Consider the following 19,685-nt stretch of genomic DNA (forward strand, 5'->3'; position numbering starts at 1 on the left):
TGAAACTGAGGGAATTCAATTTCATTATGTGCTCCACTTCGAATATTTTCGGGCAGACGTAAAAAGCATGGAGGGGATGGAACTTGAACTTGCCCTATAAAATTTTGTGGATGCAATTTCTCAATCAAAAATCGAGCTCCTCCTAAGAAATCTAACTTTAACCACATTCCATTGGGTTAGTCATAATAGGTGAATAGATCCAACCATCCTTCGGTAAAGTAGAGACTATTGCCTCTTCTTTAAACGCTTATATCCATGTAGTTGGAACCCGAATCAGTGAAGACAACTCGATGAGGTATTTCATGGATGTGATGCATTGTAAATGATTGTGGCAAAAGACAATCGAACTGGAACATTAGACGATAAGAATAACTTCGAGTAACAACAAATAAAAAATTATCAAAAAAATAATATAATAGAATGAGTATATGAAAAATATTATAAAAAATTATAAATTGTACCTTAAAAGGATCAACTTCAATAAAAAACAAAGAATACATTCTTATTATATGAAGTAGTAAAAAAACACTAAATATAAAATTATGAATTGACTCTCAAATTTAGATTCATGTATCACAGGAAAACACTATATATGACAAAAATAAATATGTAAATTATCTATTATTAAGGTAATTTTTTAATAATGCATTAAATTTTGATTTGATACTATTATAATAAAGATATGTTTCTAAATTAGTATAATTATATATTATTCATTAAATATTAATTACAATATAATTTTGTTAAAGATATTTTTTATAAAATAATTTAAAAAAAATTATTTGATATACGTGAATTGGGTAACAAAGATTTATTTTTATTATTATTACTATTATTGATATTATTATTATCATTAAAATTATTAAAAGTATTTTTAATTGATAATTGATAAGTAATTTAATAGTGCATTAAATATTGATTTGATATAATTATAATGAAGATATGTTGCTAAATTAGTATAATTATATATTATTCATTTAGTATTAATTATAATATAATTACAATAAAATAATTTAGAATAGAAAAAAAAATTATTGGTTTTGGAGGGAAAATGGAGGCATGAGAGATCGACACGACACCTTTAGTAGTCGGGAGAAAACCCAGTTTTAGTATATTAAGTAGATATGAATGTTTCAGAAAACGCGCCTACTGATTCACTAGTGAAAATAATGGCCTAGTGTTCATATCCCGTGTGAATTGGGTTGGATATTGACCCATTAATAAATTAGCTCAACTTTCATAACTGAACCCATCGTTTTGTTTCTTTTAGGTTTAGGCTTGGTTCAACAATAGAATATCATACTTTGGCTGAGGAAACATGAATGTTGTATGTAGGGGTGTACATGAGCCGGGCCACACCGAGTTTGGCCTGCCCCAGACCCGACCCAAAATATATACCGGGCCTAATTTCATGACCCTAACTCGATTCTAAACCCGATGAAACCTATGCATCTTCGAGTCGGGTGAAAATCGGGTAAAAACTGGGTCTTCAACATGTAAAAATCACTTAATGTCCAATCATTATTTCACAATTCACATAGTAAAATTTCACTTAAAAAATTATAACAAGAACTAACTATTTTCTAAAATTAAAACATAACCACAATCAATACTAATATTGTCTAATAACACTAAATATTTAAATCAATACAAATAACACAATATTATGAATTAGTCTAAAGTCTTATGCATTTTAAACATAAAACATTAACTTATAGTCTTATAATGACTAATAACACAAAATATTAAGGTTTACAATACTTAAATTTCACATAAGAATAGTCATCATCCATCACTAATAACACAAAATATTAATTGTGTATGATAACCGGGCCACCGGACCGAGTTCGGGTGACCCGAACTATGACCCGGACCCGACCCGAGATAATGACCGAATCTATTTTTGAGACTCTTACCGACCCTAGACCCAATGAAATCATACTAAATTAGTCCCTAAAAAATTCTGGGGCAGGCCGGATCTTCAGGTCGGGGCGAGCCATGAACACCCCCTAGTTGTATGTATCACGTTTTCATTGATGCTAAGGTTAAAATCAGATTTACTTATTGAACAATAAGCTGTTGTTAATAAGTTTAATTGATTTCTTATAAATCATTAAGCAAAGTCGTACCTGTAAAATTCAGTTGATGTCTTGATGATATAATACGTTGATTCTAGCTAGGTTCTAAAATATAAGTAACTTGGTTACTCTATTTTATGAAGACATTGAGAGCAAAGTTGTTAAAACTGAATCATTAATTAAATCGGTTTTTAATCAATATTAGTTGAATTGGTAGAATCAATTTTACGTATATAAATAAATATAAAATAATTAAAATTTTAAAGTTAAAATTTTTAAAAAATATATTTTTATTAATAATTTTATATATTTTTATTAAATAAATATATAAAATTTTAGTATTTTTTATAATAAATACTTTTTAATTTTATTTTATATGAAAATAAATATTTTTTATTTTAATAACNATATTATATAATTATAAAAAATAATTATATTATAATTAATAAAAATATTTAAATTTTTTAATTTATGCATATTTATTTATATTTATATTAATAATTATGAATAATAAAAAATATAATTAATTTAAATATAAGTGAATATAAAATTAAAATAATACTTAAAAAATTAGTGTACATTTGTATTACATAATTAATAATAATTAATATTTAAAATAATAAGAAATAATATAGTTTAATAACAAGAAGAGTATATAGGTACAAATTAAGAAAGATCAAAGTTTAAATCATAATTTTTTTGTGTTGAATTGGCCGGTTTGATTCGATTTTTACGACTATGATTGAAGACGATATTTTTAAATTATTTTATCTTTTTTTTTAATTTCATTTAGAATTTGGACTAAAGAATATTTTTTATGTTTCTTTTACCGTATCTCTTCTGCAATTAAAGAATTAGTTTTATTTAAACATTTATTATTGATTAATTGATTGTTATACGTATATGACGAAATTTAAACTTCTATCATTTATTTAATCAAATTAACGAATGAACGGTTAGACTAACACAAATTAATTTTTATATATTTCATAAAAAAAAAGAATAAAAACAAAACGCGAAAAAAAAAGAAAAAAAACGAAACTCCCATGTTTAAGAGAAAGGGAATAAGATTGTTATTACTGTGTGAATTTAATATTAATATATCATCAATATAAAATATTTTTATACGTATATTTAATAATATAATATTATATCAATAAAAATAATTATTTTTTATAGTAATCAAGTGAATAATCATTAAAAAAAATATAATTATGTAATTATATAAAATATTTTATCTTAGTACATTAAAATTAAATTTTTATACCGTTGTTAATTGATTTGATAATTATGTCATGGATTTAAAAACTTATTATACTCCACTCTATTTCACTAATTGTTCGGTGAAATCTCTTTCATTATTTAAAAATAAATACAAATTTACGTAAATATAAAAATACATATGCATTATTTTAATAATAAATAACTTTTAACCAAATATATAAACGAAACTCTTAATCTCTACACAGAAATAAACATCACCACCCACGTATTTTAGTTTTTTACTCATGATCAGGCCAGGTTTTGTCCGACCTGAAATAAATTTTAATATTTTATTAAATTTATTTTAAAAATATGAATTATTAATTGAAGTATAAAAATATAATATTTTATTATTAATTTTTTTATAAAATAAAAAATATATTTAATTATAGAAAAAGTATTATTTTAATTTTTAACATTTGAACCATGTTTAATTTTGTCTATATAACATTTTAAACATTTTATTTAAATTTTAAAAATTCTATTTCAGTCTTAAAAAATTTTAAATGGGTTTAATATTGTTCCACTATTAAATTTGACATGAACAATTAGCATATTAAAGAGTCAATAACATTTGATTTTAGTATGTAAGTAAAATTGATCCACCAATAATCACTAATATAAAAATTTTCTTTAGATTTTAGAACATTGATAATTGATTATTAGAATTTGTGGCCTTTTGACTCTTTTCTATAAGAAAAAGATCAAGGAGACGAGATATTATATGAATATTTTGATTATGTTTCTCTAACACACAAAAAAAAATATGAATTAACAATAATATTATTAATATTTATGTTACTCATTTTATTAATTATTTGTGTCAAATTAAATAATAAGACAATATTAAACTCGTTTAAAATTTTTTGAGATAGAAATAAAACGATTAAAACCTTAAAAATTAAATTAAGATTTGTCTTAAACGTTAAAAATAAAAGTAATATTTTATTAGTAATTGTTAGACAAAATCATGAAATTAAATTTACCTTATTATAATATAATTCAAACTCAACAAAAATGATAAACTCAAATTCAACAAAATATATTTTAAGGGGGACCAATTTTTGAAGTGGGCCGGGTGTTTCACACCCATTAGAAAAGAGAAGCATCCCAACCTCTTAGTTAGAAGCATATAGAAGTGTTAAGAAAGAATAGTTGGTGGGGTTTGAATCTCGTCTTGTGTATGAATTTCGTTAGAGAGTTAAAGGAGTTGTTACGGTGGGTAACCGGAGATTAATAGAATGGATGACGTTGGCTGGCCCAAATACGTGAAGGAGGAGGTTCCCAAATGAGTATGCAGCTCGGGGGACTCCGTCCGACTTGTTTCCCCGAGGAGAGGGGGGTGGTACCTGCAAAGACACTCCGATGCCTAAGTTAGCAAGGGTGTGAACAGGTCTAGAGAGTATTGGGCCTAGAGATACCTGAGGGGTGTCAGTGTATTTATAGTGGTGAGCCAATAACCACCGTTGGAGTAGTGCCGTATCTTTAGGGTGTTAACCGTCCCAGTATCTTAGGGAGGTTAAGATATGGCTTTATGAAGCGGTTAGAGAGATTTTAGGGGCGGTTACTCATTTGAATGGGTGTTTATCTGCCAGCTAATCTCATGCCCGACTTCTTTAGAGTAAGTCGTGGTTGATACCGACTTCTTATGTGAAGGTCGGTACTTAGCTAGGCTTAATCCTTTGGACTAGGCCTTTTATTTGGACCTGGGCCTTTGTTATTGGGCCAGGGTATGAACAGTGCCCCTACTTGAGCCCAAGATCTCTTTAGAGCTTGGGTTCAAGTATTTAACTCGGGTTCGTAGCCGACTTTCTTGGAGAAAACACGGGGTTTTTAAACCGACGTGATTTTCGCGACCTTTTGTTTCTGACAGTTACGTCTATTCAAGTGTCGTGTCCGTTAGGGATGCACTTAGGGATTGATGGCTTTGGTAACGGTGCACTCTCATTAATGACTGCTCCGCTTTTACCATTATGCCCCTTAGCATGTTTATAAATACTTTTCCTCTCTTTCATTTTTCCGTTTCTGCAATCTTTCAAACTTCTTCTTTCCTTGTTCGTGCTGCATTCTTGTGCTTGGAGACTTCTGCGTAATTTTTTATGGCTATATGGGGGCTCGGCCTGTGAGTCCCCCCCTTTTTTAAACTCATTTCATATTGTTGGGTAGTGTTTGAACAATTTCTTTTGGCCTTTTAAGGCCGTAAACAAAATATTTTCGCAAGTGCCCTTTTTGAATAAGGGTTTAAATTAACAAAATAAATACCCTTTTTTGGATAAGGGTTTAAGTTACCTTATGTATGTATGCTTTTCTAATTTTGATTTTTCAAAATCCTCTTGATCTTTTTCCGAAAACCTTTCCTATTGGTTCGTCTATTTTTTTCCGAACCTTTTTGTTTAAGGACTTTTAGGCAGCCTTTAAACTTTTTCCTAGGTTTTTCGATCTCTTTTTGTTATTCCTTACGCCCAACCACGTTTTATTGGGTTTTTATGACTTAGGTTATTTTTGCGATGCATTTTCTTTTTGCTCGGTTCGTCATTCCGACTTTTGAGTTGAAGTGTTTTTCGAGCTTTCCTACTCGGAATTTCGTCCCGACTTATGAGTCGGGTTGTTTCCGAGTTGTCTACGATCGGCTTATATAACCTCTTTACGCCGACTTGTACCTCGTCGTTTTATCCTGATGACCATCTAGGTCAGTTCATGGGATTTTCACGTTTTGTCGAGCTTAAGTCGGCGCGTTTCGTAGAAAGATTTAGAAAAATAAAAAGGATTTTATAAGAGATATTGTAGATGAAAAAGATCTTTATTAATTGGGGAGGTACCTTCTCGCTACTAAGGGTTTAATAGCCTATTTTCCCTTAGCCTCTACTATAATGCCTCGTTAAAAACCCTTCTCCAGAAAAAACCCTTTTGGGAAAAAATCATGAAGTTGGGAAAAGAGTACATCAGGGAGTAGAGTTCGCTTTTAACTGTAGTACCTTTTCATGTTACAAGCATGCCACGACCTTGGTAACTCAGTGTCGTTCAGGTCGGTTACTTTATAATAACCTTTTCCTAAAACTTCATTGATTTTGTATGGTCCCTTCCAATTTGCGGCGAGCTTTCCTTCTCCTGACTTGTTGACTCCAATGTCGTTTCTGATTAGGACCAAGTCATCCGGGGCAAATGTTCTTCGAATGACTTTTTTGTTGTACCTTGTAGTCATCCTTTGTTACAACGCCGCTTCTCTTATCTGGGCGTCCTCTCGGACTTCGGGGAGCAAGTCGAGTTCCTCTTTGTGCCCCCGTATGTTTCCGACCTCATCGTGGAGAGTTACCCTTGGGCTTTGCTCATTGATTTCTATTGGTATCATGGCTTCTACACCATAAACTAGTCGGAAAGGTGTTTCTCCCGTGGCGGATTGGAGGGTTGTCCTGTAGGCCCATAGCACTTGAGGAAGCTCTTCAGCCCAAGCTCCCTTTGCTTCTTGCAATCTCCTCTTTAGCCCTGCCAGTATGACTTTGTTGGCTGCCTCGGCTTGCCCATTGGCTTGTGGGGGTTCTACCGAGGGGAACTGATGTTTGATTTTCATACTGGCTACTAAGCTTCTGAAGGTGGCGTCGGTGAATTGGGTTCCATTGTCTGTAGTAATGGAATAAGGTATCCCATATCTTGTGATGATATTTTTGTAGAGGAACCGGCGGCTTCTTTGAGCGGTGATGGTGGCCAATGGTTCTGCTTCTATCCATTTTGTGAAGTAATCTATCCCCACGATCAGGTATTTGACTTGTCCCGGCGCTTGGGGAAAAGGACCTAACAAATCCATTCCCATTTTGCAAAAGGCCATGGAGAAGTGATACTGATGAGCTCTTCTGGTGGAGCTACGTGGAAATTTGCATGCACCTGACATGGTTGGCATTTTTTCACAAATTCTGTGGCATCTCTCTGCAAGGTCGGCCAATAAAATCCTGCTCGGATTACTTTCCTGGCGAGTGACCTTGCTCCGAGATGGTTTCCGCAGATCCCACTATGTACTTCCTCCAATACCTCGGCGGTTCTTGAGGTCGGTACACACTTTAACAATGGTGTCAATATCCCCCTTCTGTAGAGGATATTTCTCATCAAGGTGTAGTGTTGTGCTTCCCTTCGGATCTTTTTAGCTTCTTTTTCCTCTTTAGGGAGGATGTCGAATTTCATGTATTCGACTAGGGGGTTCATCCATCCGAGGTCTAGACCGATTACCTCAAGTACCTCTTGCTTGTCTTCTGTTCTTTCTATCGAGGGCTCTTGGAGGGTTTCTTGAATCAGGCTTCTGTTGTTTCCTCCTGGTTTGGTACTTGCTAACTTGGACAGGGCCTGGTTTGGTACTTGCTAACTTGGATAGGGCATCCGCTCTGCTATTTAGATCCCGAGTTATGTGTTTGACCTCGGTTTCTGCAAAGCGCCCAAGGTGTTCCAAAGTTTTTTCCAAGTACCTCTTCATATTAGGGTCCTTTGCCTGATATTCGCCGCTTATTTGGGAGGTCACCACCTGTGAGTCGCTGTATATCATCACCTTTGTAGCACCGACTTCTTCTGCCAACTTTAGTCCGGCGATCAAGGCTTCATATTCTGCCTGATTATTTGAAGCCGGAAATTCAAATTTTAAAGAAACCTCTATCTGGGTTCCTCTTTCATCTGCCAATATTATGCTTGCGCCGCTCCCTGTTTTGTTGGAGGATCCGTCTACATAGAGTTCCCATGTAGTCGGCTTTTCCTCTTGATCCCCTGCGTATTCCGCTACGAAGTCGGCGAGGCACTGGGCTTTAATTGCTGTCCGAGTTTCATATCTCAAATCGAACTCGGAGAGCTCTATTGCCCATTGGACCATTCTTCCTGCAACGTCCGTCTTTTGGAGGATTTGCTTCATGGGTTGGTTCGTACGGACTCTTATTGTGTGAGTTGAAAGTAAGGTCGTAGCCTTCGTGAGGCTATTACTAAGGAGTAGGCAAACTTTTCTAGTTTGTGGTACCTTAGTTCAGGGCCTTGTAGAACCTTACTGATGAAGTAGACTGGATGTTGTCCGACCTCGTCTTCTTTTATCAGGGCTGACGAGACAGCCCGGTTTGCTACGGATAAGTACAGAACGAGGTCTTCCCCTGGTACTGGTCGGGTTAGGATAGGAGGTTGGCTTAAAAACTTTTTGAACTCTTGGAACGCCTCCTCGCATTCCGGAGTCCATTCGAATTGGCATCTCTTTCTTAATAAAGAAAATAGTGGGAGGGATTTTAGTGCCGATCCTGCCAAAAATCTGGAAAGGGCTGCAAGTCGGCCATTGAGCTGCTGGACTTCTCTCAAACAAGTCGGACTTCTCATTTCTAGGATGGCTCTACACTTATCAGGATTGGCTTCAATCCCTCTTTGTGTTAGCATAAACCCTAGAAACTTTCCTGCTTCCACCGCGAAGGCGCATTTTGCGGGATTTAGTCTCATCCCATGCAGCCTTATGGTATCAAAGACTTGTGAAAGGTCGGATAAGAGGTCGACTTCCTTCTGGGTTTTTACCAGCATGTCGTCGACGTATACTTTCATTAGGGTCCCTAGGTGAGGGGAAAACACTTTATTCATCAACCTTTGATATGTGGCTCCTGCATTCTTCAATCCGAATGGCATGACCACATAGCAGAAATTAGCTCTGGGTGTGATGAATGACGTTTTCTCTTGGTCTGACTCATACATCGGGATTTGATTATATCCCGAGTAGGCGTCCATGAACGATAAGTATTGGTACCCTGAGCTGGAATCCACTAGGGTATCAATACTTGGCAAGGGATAAGGGTCCTTGGGACATGCCTTATTTAAGTCGGTATAGTCGATACACATTCTCCATTTACCATTCTATTTTTTGACTAGCACTACATTGGCTAGCCATGTTGGGTACTTGACTTCTCTGATGAAGCCGGCTTCCAGGAGCGCCTGTACTTGTTCTTCTACTATTAGGGCTCGTTCTGGGCCGAGCTTGCGTCTTCTTTGTTGTACAGGTCGGGACCCTGGGTAGACCGAGAGTTTGTGGGACATGAGCTCGGGGTCAATCCCAGACATGTCAGAGGCCTTCCAGGCGAAGAGGTCAGAATTTTCTTTTAGGAGTTCAGCCAACCCTTGTTTTAGAGTTTCCCCTAGATTGGCTCCTATATAGGTGTTTTTTCCTCCCTCGTTGCCGACCTGTATCTCCTCGGTTTTTCCTCCCGGTTGTGGTCGCAGCTCTTCTCTGGCCCTTGTGCCGCCGAGTTCTATTGTATGAACTTCTTTTCCCTTTCCTCTCAGATTTAGGCTTTCGTTGTAGCATTTTCTTGCCAACTTTTGATCTCCCCTTACCGTTGCTATTCCCGCTGAGGTCGGAATTTCATGCAGCGGTGGGGAGTGGATACCACTGCTCCGAGTCGATTAAGGGTAGCTCTGCCGATCAAAGCATTGTATGCTGACCCTACATCTATGACTATGAAGTCTATGCTCAGAGTTTTTGATTTTTCCCTTTTTCCAAAAGTGGTGTGGAGGGGCAAAAATCCCAGTGGTTTTATTGGCGTGTCCCCTAATCCATATAGGGTGTCGGGGTAGGCTCTTAACTCTTTCTCATCTAACCCTAGCTTGTCGAAGGCAGGCTTGAAAAGAATGTCCGCCGAGCTTCCTTGGTCTACTAGGGTTCTGTGGAGATGGGCATTTGCTAGGATCATAGTTATTACTACTGGATCATCGTGTCCAGGGATTATTCCTTACCCATCTTCTTTTGTGAATGAAATGGTGGGAAGGTCGGGTGTCTCCTCCCTGACCTGGTATACTCTTTTGAGATGCCTTTTGCGAGAGGATTTGGTAAGTCCCCCTCCTGCAAACCCTCCTGAGATCATGTGGATATGCCTCTCTGGAGTCTGCGGTGGTGGGTCTCTTCTATCCATATCATCTCGCTTTCTTTTTCCATGACTGTCCGACCTTTCTATGAGATATCTATCAAGCCGACCTTCTCTAGCCAGCTTCTCTATCACATTCTTGAGGTCGTAACAGTCGTTAGTGGAGTGACCATATATTTCATGGTACTCGCAGTAATCGCTGCGGCTCCCCCTTTTTTATTTTTAATGGGTCTAGGGGGTGGCAGTCTTTCAGTGTTGCAGATCTCTCTGTATACATCCACTATAGAAACTTTTAGGGGAGTATAAGAGTGATATTTCCTTGGCCTCTCGAGACCGAGTTCTTCCTTTTTCTTGACTTCCCTTTCCCTCTCTTTAGTTGAGTGAGGGGGTCCAGGTCGCCAACTCAGGTCTCTCAATTTGGCATTTTCCTCCATATTGATGTACTTTTCAGCTCTTTCTTGTACATCACTTAGAGAAACGGGGTGTCTTTTAGATATGGACTGTGAGAAGGGACCTTCTCTGAGCCCATTGACTAGCCCCATTATGACTGCCTCTGTGGGCAGGTCTTGGATCTCCAATCATGCTTTGTTGAACCTTTCCATATAGGCTCGTAAAGATTCTCCGACCTCCTGTTTTATTCCCAGGAGGCTCGGTGTATGTTTCACCTTGTCTTTCTGGATTGAGAACCTCATCAAAAATTTCCTTGAGAGGTCTTCAAAGCTAGTGATAGATCTTGGGGGAAGGCTATCGAACCACTTCATCGCTGCTTTCGACAAAGTGGTCGGGAAAGCTTTGCATCGCATAGCATTGGAAGCATCAGCTAGGTACATCCGACTTTTGAAGTTGCTTAGATGATGCTTTGGATCCGTGGTTCCATCGTAGAGGTCCATATCTGGGCTTTTGAAGTTTCTCAGAACTTTTGCCCTCATTATGTCCTCGCTGAAAGGATCCTCTTCACCCAAGGGCGGCTCTTCTTGTTCGTCGCGGGAGTTGTGACTTTTGAGGGAGGATTCCAGCTTTAAGAGTTTTCTTTCTAACTCTTTTCGCCGTTACATCTCCTCTTTTAGGTACTTTTCAGTTTCCTTTTGCCGCTCCCGCTCTTGTTCTAACTGTTCCAGGCGGCTGTGGACTAACCCCATGAGCTCAGTTACGTGGGATGGTCCTTCTTTTTCTGATTCGCGCCCATCTGAGGAATTTACCTTCGGGTTTTTTACCCCGGAGGTGCCCTCTCTATGCTGATTGTTAACTTCCTGGTGGAGGGCGAGGTCCGCATCGTTATTGCCAGTGTCCAGATTCTCTTGCTCAGAATCTGTCTCCACGTGGCCTTCTTCGTGGGATCTGTCCGCCATCGATGGATGATCTCTCGGGTCCCCGGCAACGGCACCAATGTTACGGTGGGTAACCGGAGATTAATAGAATGGATGACGTTGGCTGGCCCAAATGCGTGAAGGAGGAGGTTCCCGAATGAGTATGCAGCTCGGGGGACTCCGTCCGACTTGTTTCCCCGAGGAGAGGGGGTGGTACCTGCAAAGACACTCCGATGCCTAAGTTAGCAAGGGTGTGAACAGGTCTAGAGAGTATTGGGCCTAGAGATACCTGAGGGGTGTCAGTGTATTTATAGTGGTGAGCCAATAACCACCGTTGGAGTAGTCTTTAGGGTGTTAACCGTTCCAGTATCTTAGGGAGGTTAAGATATGGCTTTATGAAGCGGTTAGAGAGATTTTAGGGGCGGTTACTCATTTGAATGAGTGTTTATCTGCCAGCTAATCTCATGCCCGACTTCTTTAGAGTAAGTCGTGGTTGATACCGACTTCTTATGTGAAGGTCGGTACTTAGCTAGGCTTAATCCTTTGGACTAGGCCTTTTATTTGGACCTGGGCCTTTGTTATTGGGCCAGGGTATGAACAGGAGTATTTGTATAATGTATATAATAGGTTATTTATTTGTCTTAATATGAGTTAAAAAATAAACATTTGAAATAAAATATTACTAATTTCTCAAACACTATACTTAGATTATCCAAACCATCCGAATACCAGGAATAATAAACATCTAATATCCTACTGAATCGAACATTCCTATATTCCTATTGTACACATTGTATAAATATTCTATTAATTTTTTATACTTCCTCTTATACATAAATACATTAGTATATTAGTGACTGATTTTAATAACTAATTTTAATGTACAAATAACATTTTTACAGTAAGATAGAGAAAATAGAGAATGACTTACGAGGTTGCTAGTGAACCTTGGATGCTTAAGAATAGTTTCACGCAATCCTTCTTTAATTACTTGAGGATTCACGCTTGTTTTGCACCCTATTACGGCCATCACATAGCAGTTGAACTTCGGTGAATGGAACAACCTCGACACCGGACTCATCGGTTCGCCGCCTCCTCCTCCTGATGATGATGATGATGCCATCTTTAGCTCGCTTCTTCCCCTTCTCTTTTGCACAGAGAGATGAGTGCCCAACAAATTAACAATGAAGATTCATTGAGGTTTTATTGCATTAGAAAAAGAAATGTTAAGACTTTTCTACCCTCGTCAGGACCCAGTGCGTGTGAAGCAGGGGAAGATGGTTGATGATCATAATTAATAGTTATATGTACTCCATTCTTCTTTTAATGTTTATTTTAACCGTTGTTGGTTGCTTTTCAATCACGTTTTTCTAATTTTCCATGCATTCTCGTCGGTTGTTAATAATTAAATTAGTCTTTAAAAAATAAAATATTTTTAAATTTATTTGTAACTTTTTTTTAATTAAATTAATCTTTTAAAAATTATAAATTAATCATATTTATTCTTTAGTAATTCTATTAATAATTTTTGTAAATAATTAATAATAAAAAAATTCATTAATAATACATATAATACTTGACATATCAAATTAAACATTAACAAAATATATTCATTAAAATCTATTAATTTAATCCTTTTTTTCCAATTATATAATCTCTTTTTTAAATCTATTAATTGCTTGTTTTTGGTTTGCAAATTGTTTTTGTATAAACTCTATATCTTGCACCTATGATTTATGTGTGTGTAATAAATCAATTTTAGAATAATTGAATAATAAATGAAATTACTTAAACAAATATAAACTTTCTCAAATGCTGATAATTGAAGTATTTGTTGTCAGACTGCATCTTCAACGGGCTTTTTCTGAACAACATCACGCATGAGTTTGAGTGATTCTTCGAAATCATCACAAAGGAGATAAGGATCTGGAATCACACTTGGATCCACTGATAGAGAAATTATCATCTTATTAGCATAACTTTGGAAATGAATAGTCAACGCCTGCAAAACAAATCCCAACTGATGAGTGGAATAGATGATTCAATGATCACTGCCTAATAATAATCAACCATTTACTCCTCTCTGTTCTTACAACTTGTCCTACTATAGCTAGAACAATATTATCAAATGCATAACCAGGTAAGAACCAATATAAAATATATACTTTCAAAAAGGGGTTATAAACTTTCTGAACAGAAGAGGTGGGGTAAAATTCACATAGTAAAAATTTTAATAACAAAAACATATGCTTTATCTAATTATTGAAGACATACCTGAGGGTGTCCATATACACTAGGAGCAATGTATGCGACAGGATGACCATAGAAACTAACTTCCTCCACCGGCCCTGGCATGTTAGAGAACGCCACCGTTGTATTCAGCAGAACTCTTCGTATTATGAAAGCCGCCACCTATATATATACCCAACCAAATATTTTATGACAATATATTAATTACTGCTCAAAACTCAATACCACCAATATATATGTCTTGTTATCGTGACGTACCTTAACCCCAAATAAACTGAGTACTAATTTGGCACAAGCGTAGGTGCTAACAGCTTCCAATGAGTGTTTCTTGCGGTCAATGGTAGCCTTTGCTTGGCGAATATGCTCCAATGGATCTTGTTGTGTAGCAATGGAGAAAGGGAGCATGATGTATCCAATCCAATTTCCCCATCTTACTTTGGATTTATCATCCATCATATCTGCTACATCCTGAGTAACGTAATTAATGTTCCACCAATCCATGGTTATTTAAAACTTGCAACTTACTTTTACTACACAAAACAAAACGCCCAATCTTGCTGATCAAACAAACATGACTTAAAAAATCTACACATACACTAAAAATCAACCACAAATTACTAATCTTATTGATGAATATATCATAGCACACCTACAAATCTATTTATGTTAATTTGATAACAAAATTCACCTGGATTCCACCAATTGGTCGAAGGTTAACAAGAATGGCTGATCTAAGCCGAATTTTCTTCAGGACACTACTTGACTCCTTCTTTGCATTAGCACCTACTGATTATAACAAAATAATGTTGGTAACAAATCTATTCATTTTCTGTAAAACTTTAATTTCCGGTAATCAAAAGAACAAAAAGAAGACACTTACCGAATTCCGGTCGATTCAAGTAGCGACTGATACCAGCTTGTGTTATTCCCAACAGAACATCATTGACGGTCTACTAATTGAAATGAGTAAAAAAAAAAAAACACCACTTATTAACTTGTTTCCAACAAAACCTATAAATTCATCTCAAAATTATTAACAACTTATTTATTCTATTAGTCTTAAATTAATAATATTTTATGTCGGAGCGGAGCTAGATAAAATATTAGAGGGTCAAAAATATTTATACAATAAACTAAGACTAAAATAAAATTTACATATAATTTACATGTAAAAAATTAAAATTAAGAGACTACCGTCTCTCTTTTCTACCACTTAGCTCCGCCCCTGTTTCATGTAAGAATTAATTTTAATTTATTAATATAAAATAATTTAATACATACATCGTAATATGCAGTAAATAAAACTAATTATCTTTTTCGTTGACAATAGAATAATTATCAAAAAATAAATATAATAAAAAATTATGTAAAATAGTAAATATTTATGGTGCATCAAAATTAAACTTTAGATTTAAACATATAATTCATGAGTGCATGGGTGGAGAAGTGAGTTATTACCGCATTCATTTGATTCTTGAGAAGCTTGATATCATCCATGCTAACTATCCGATGCACGTAGCGCTTGGTATGAAGCTCCACTCCAGGTGCACCTTTCAGGGGAGTCAACGTGTCCTTGAGAAACAAAACAGTCAACACAAACATCATCAAGTCCACAAAAGTGTGCCACATCAGCACCAAACCCCACCACAGCGCCATCAACGGCTCAAACAACACCATCAAGAAACCTCTCTTGTGTTTCTCATCCTTCTTTACTGTTGTTGCTGCTGGCATCGCTGGCAATGCATTAGGGTCACTGGATTTACGAGTGCTGGCAATAAGGAGTGACATGAGGGAAGCACCATCGCCCATTGAATGGTGCATGCGAAAAACTCCAACGGATTCTGCGTCTGCGGTTTTGATGTTGAGCAAGTGAAGTTCCCAGAGTGGCTTTGTAATGTCCAGTGGGGATTTTGTACAGTTTGATATGTAGTCTTCAACGAATCTATCTGGAAATTCAATTTCTGATGAATTGATTTCTGGAACTATGATGTGGCTGTCTAAATCGATTGTGGTTGAGATCCATCTTGTTTTCCTTCCTTTCTTAACCTGAACAACATTGGAAATTAAAGCTATATATGAATTCTTCAGACTTGGCTTCCATTGTTTTGTTTCTTTTAGGTTCAGGCTTGGCTCAACAATAGAATTTCAACATGAATGTTGAATCTCGTTTTCATTGACGTGAGTTCGTCACTTCTGAGAACTCGCGCTAAGATTATCACGTGAAGGATTATGGCCTATTAGTGTAGTAAGTGTAGAAAAGGAAGTTAGTTATTCTGTTAGTGCTGAGGTGGAGTGTTAGTTAGTATAGTTAGAAGTTCGTTCGACGATATTTATGTATTGTAGTGTTACAGATCAGTGGATAGTTTTTTCTTGTATTATTAAACAATAAGCTCTTGTTAATTAGTTTAATTGATTTCTTTTTTAAATTGTTTAAGCAAATTCGTACCTGTAAATTTCAGTTGATTTGTTTTTCTCTAGCTAGGTTCTAAAATATAAGTAACGTAGTCATTACTCCATCTTATGATGAAGACTTTGAGAGTGTGATGTTTTCAAATTATTCTAGTTGTTTTTTATTGACTTTCATTTGGAATTTGGAGTAAGAATATCCTGTGTTTCATTTGAAAGAAAACAAAAACAACGAATTGAAAAGAAAGAAACTCCTGTGTTTAAGCGAAAGGGAATGAGATTGCTATCATACTAATGTTAATAGATTTGATAGTTAATTAGTTATGTCGTGGATTTAAAAACTTATACTCCACTCTATTTCACTAATTGTTTGATGAAATCTCTTTTATGCTTTAAAAATTAAGTAAATATATTTACAATAAATATAAAAAAATAATAAATATGCATTATTTTAATAATAGATAACTCTATTTGTCAGACATGGAGCCGATATTAATATTTTATAGGGTCTATTTAAAAACCTTAACTAATCTGAAGTAAATTGAAATCGGGTGAACTCGATATATAATTTTGTAAATTTTATATAACAAAAAATATTATAAATTATCGCAATTTAATATTTTTTTGCAATCATTAAGTCATTTGAGTCTAATTTTTTTAGTCTACTAATTTAATAAATTTTATCCTATATTTTTAAATATTAATAACTAACTGAGAATCAATAACAATAAATTCTAAGTATCATCTAGCATTTTATTTTATATAATAAATTAATAAATTATGACTCTTAAAAGGTAGATTTAATAAATATTATACATCTTATATTAAAATAAATTATTTTAAAGGCTAAATAAAGTTATATAAATATAAAAATATTAATTAAAATATAAAAATATAACACTTTATTACTTATTTTTTTATAAAACAAAATATGAATTTTAATTATATAACATAATTAAGGTGGAGTTGAATCTACCTAAAGTAGTCAAACGCAATCCAAAAATGATACAAAGTAAAAAAGATAAACCAGAAATTTAGCAAAATACATTTTATTAGACGGGCCAATTTTTTAGCACAGTCATTAGGAACCTATCTCACTCTATCAATGCACTATAAATAGACATTTTTCAACAATAAATGGTTTTTCTTTTTGATTTTTTAATTAAATAAAAAAAAAACAGGGTATGGCATTACGCATATAAGCATAGATTTAGAAATATGAAATAGTAGTAACATAGAAAAAATAGAGAATGACTTACGAGCTTGCTAGTGAACCTTGGATGCTTAAGAATAGTTTCACGCAATCCTTCTTTGATTACTTGATGATTCACGCTTGTTTTGCACCCCATTACAGCCATCACATAGCAGTTGAACTTCGGCGAATGGAACAACCTCGATGCCGGACTCATCGGTTCGCCTCCGCCTCCGCCGCCTCCCCCTCCTGATGACATTGATGATGCCATCTTTAATTTGCTAATTCCCTTTCTCTTCTGCACACAGATGAGTGCCCAACAAATTAACAATCAACATTCATCGAGGCTTTATTGCATTAGAAAAATAAATATTAAGACTTATTGCTACCCTCATCAAGACCTAGTGCGTGTGAAGCAGGGGAAGATGGCTGATCAACATAATCAATAGTTTTAGGTACTCCATTCTTCTTTTAATATTTATTTTAACGTTGGTGGTTGCTTGTGCCATTTTGCACACCGAAACCAAAAAAAAAAAATTATTATTACCGATGTATATCAAAATCAGTGCTAAGTATAAAATATATATTAAAAAATATATTTAAATGAATTAAATTATATATATTTATATATAAATATAGTTAATTTTTATGATTGATTTTAAGATATAATTAATATTTTTTTAAGAAAATAAACTATACGAATCCTTTCAATATAGTATGTTATACAATAAATAAAACAGAACAAAACTATGATTTACTGCGCGAGGACCTTGCTTTTCTGTCTTTTATGTTGCAAATGAGAAAGCTATATATGTTATTTGGGTTCTGAAATTTGATGTGCTTTTAGTAATGTGAAATCTATCGTTACCGAACATGGGTGGTTCCCTACTCAACTTAATTAATGGATGAAAGAAACAGTTAGTTAGAAGCATTAATGTCCCTCCACCCATATAATTCCAAATGCATTTAAAGAAACATAGGGTATATTTATATCAACGATTATTTCTTTCACAAAATATATTTATCCTCAAAATTAAAAAAAAAATTATTCAAATATATTCAACGCCTTAAAATCCCAAGGGAAAAAAAGAGAAACCAAAAGCATGAAGAAGAGGAAAGTTTACTCACTTTTAAAGATGGCTGTGCTGCAGAAGCAACTAACCCGTATGAGGTGAATCAAGAAGAAACTGATACTCCATGGATGAAAATGAAAAACAATAATTGAATCTTTGTCTTCTATCTCTTTTGCCCATTGTGTTTTCTTGATTTTGCTTGGCGCTTATTAAATATTGCCACCGAATGATGTAAATGTGAGCCAACATGTTTGACCAAACACAAATCGAGATTTAAATAATCTCATAATACGATTTCTGACTTAATTTAATAATAGTATTTTTATTAGAATCGAGAAAGACAGATGAAAAAAACAGTACTCTTGTATCTAAGTCTGCAACTATGCTCAAGCTTTTTTTGTTTAAAAGAGAGATATAATACGGTGATCATAATTAATCACTTTAATTTATAAGTGTTTTAATTAGTAGCGGTTAAGTTTAAAGAACTAAACTATAATAAAGATGATAATTAAACATTATTAGAATATTATTTAATTGTTTGGGTAATTAGTTTTGCTAAATGTGCAAGAATTAATTTAATTAAAATTTGGCTCAAAAAGTATGAAAATGAGTCCAAATTGAGTCAAGCCCACATAAACACTCTATAATTCAAGAAGATATTTGCTATACTCATCCCTTCAATTATTAGAAACAAAAACAAATATCTAGCCTAAAGAACAAAAAAAAAATCTGGCCCAAGATCATCACAAACCCAAACGATGATCTACACACAAATCCATTCACTCCACTTAATTACTGACAAGGTAACTCAATTTCACTTCAATGTAAAATACACCACACTTTACATCCATCAAAATCAAAACTCTATCTTCTCTTTTTTTTCACATCACATCACTCTCAAACAAAAAGAAAGAATGAGAAAATTTATAAAAGTTAGGACAAAGTAAAGTTCAAAAAGCAAGTTTTCGATTTTAAATAAGAAGAGAAGGTCAAAAAGACTATAACAAAAAGACAAGATCACATCCAAGGACAAATTACAAAAGGAAATTTTTACATTTATGTTTCGTTAAGGATTGTTAAAAAAACCCTCTGTGTCACAAGCACCATTTTAAAAACTATGAAGAGTCAATGGTGCTTTGCTGCTTATCAACTATAAAAAATCAAACTTGGAGTTAAAGTAAGAACGCACGACTCAAATTCAAGAAGTAAAATAAAAAAATGTAGAAAGAGAAGATTAAAGGTATGGTTGCATGTCACTA

General features: G+C 34.6%; 1 protein-coding gene across 3 annotated transcripts in view; it reads right to left on the bottom strand.

Annotated features, from left to right (window-relative positions):
• LOC107495105 (wax ester synthase/diacylglycerol acyltransferase 11) overlaps positions 1 to 18,626 on the bottom strand; it is a 26,078-nt gene extending 7,452 nt beyond the window's left edge. Inside the window, exons 1-8 of one of the 3 annotated variants that reach the window (XM_052263415.1) lie at positions 18,482 to 18,623; positions 17,421 to 17,651; positions 15,214 to 15,801; positions 14,636 to 14,705; positions 14,444 to 14,538; positions 14,014 to 14,223; positions 13,780 to 13,917; positions 13,222 to 13,507 (exon numbers count right to left, since the gene is read on the bottom strand). In XM_052263415.1, the coding sequence (XP_052119375.1) occupies positions 13,343 to 13,507; positions 13,780 to 13,917; positions 14,014 to 14,223; positions 14,444 to 14,538; positions 14,636 to 14,705; positions 15,214 to 15,801; positions 17,421 to 17,624 (1,470 nt within the window). In that variant the 5' untranslated portion in view covers positions 17,625 to 17,651; positions 18,482 to 18,623 and the 3' untranslated portion in view covers positions 13,222 to 13,342. Of the gene's footprint in view, positions 1 to 13,221; positions 13,508 to 13,779; positions 13,918 to 14,013; positions 14,224 to 14,443; positions 14,542 to 14,635; positions 14,706 to 15,213; positions 15,802 to 17,420; positions 17,652 to 18,481 lie in introns of those variants that run through there. The other 2 variants (XM_016116192.3, XM_052263414.1) reach the window with 2 other exon arrangements.
• Between the last annotated feature and the right edge of the window lie 1,059 nt (positions 18,627 to 19,685).

Source organism: Arachis duranensis, chromosome 6 (genome assembly GCF_000817695.3).
Source record: "Arachis duranensis cultivar V14167 chromosome 6, aradu.V14167.gnm2.J7QH, whole genome shotgun sequence".
Lineage (NCBI taxonomy): Eukaryota > Viridiplantae > Streptophyta > Magnoliopsida > Fabales > Fabaceae > Arachis > Arachis duranensis.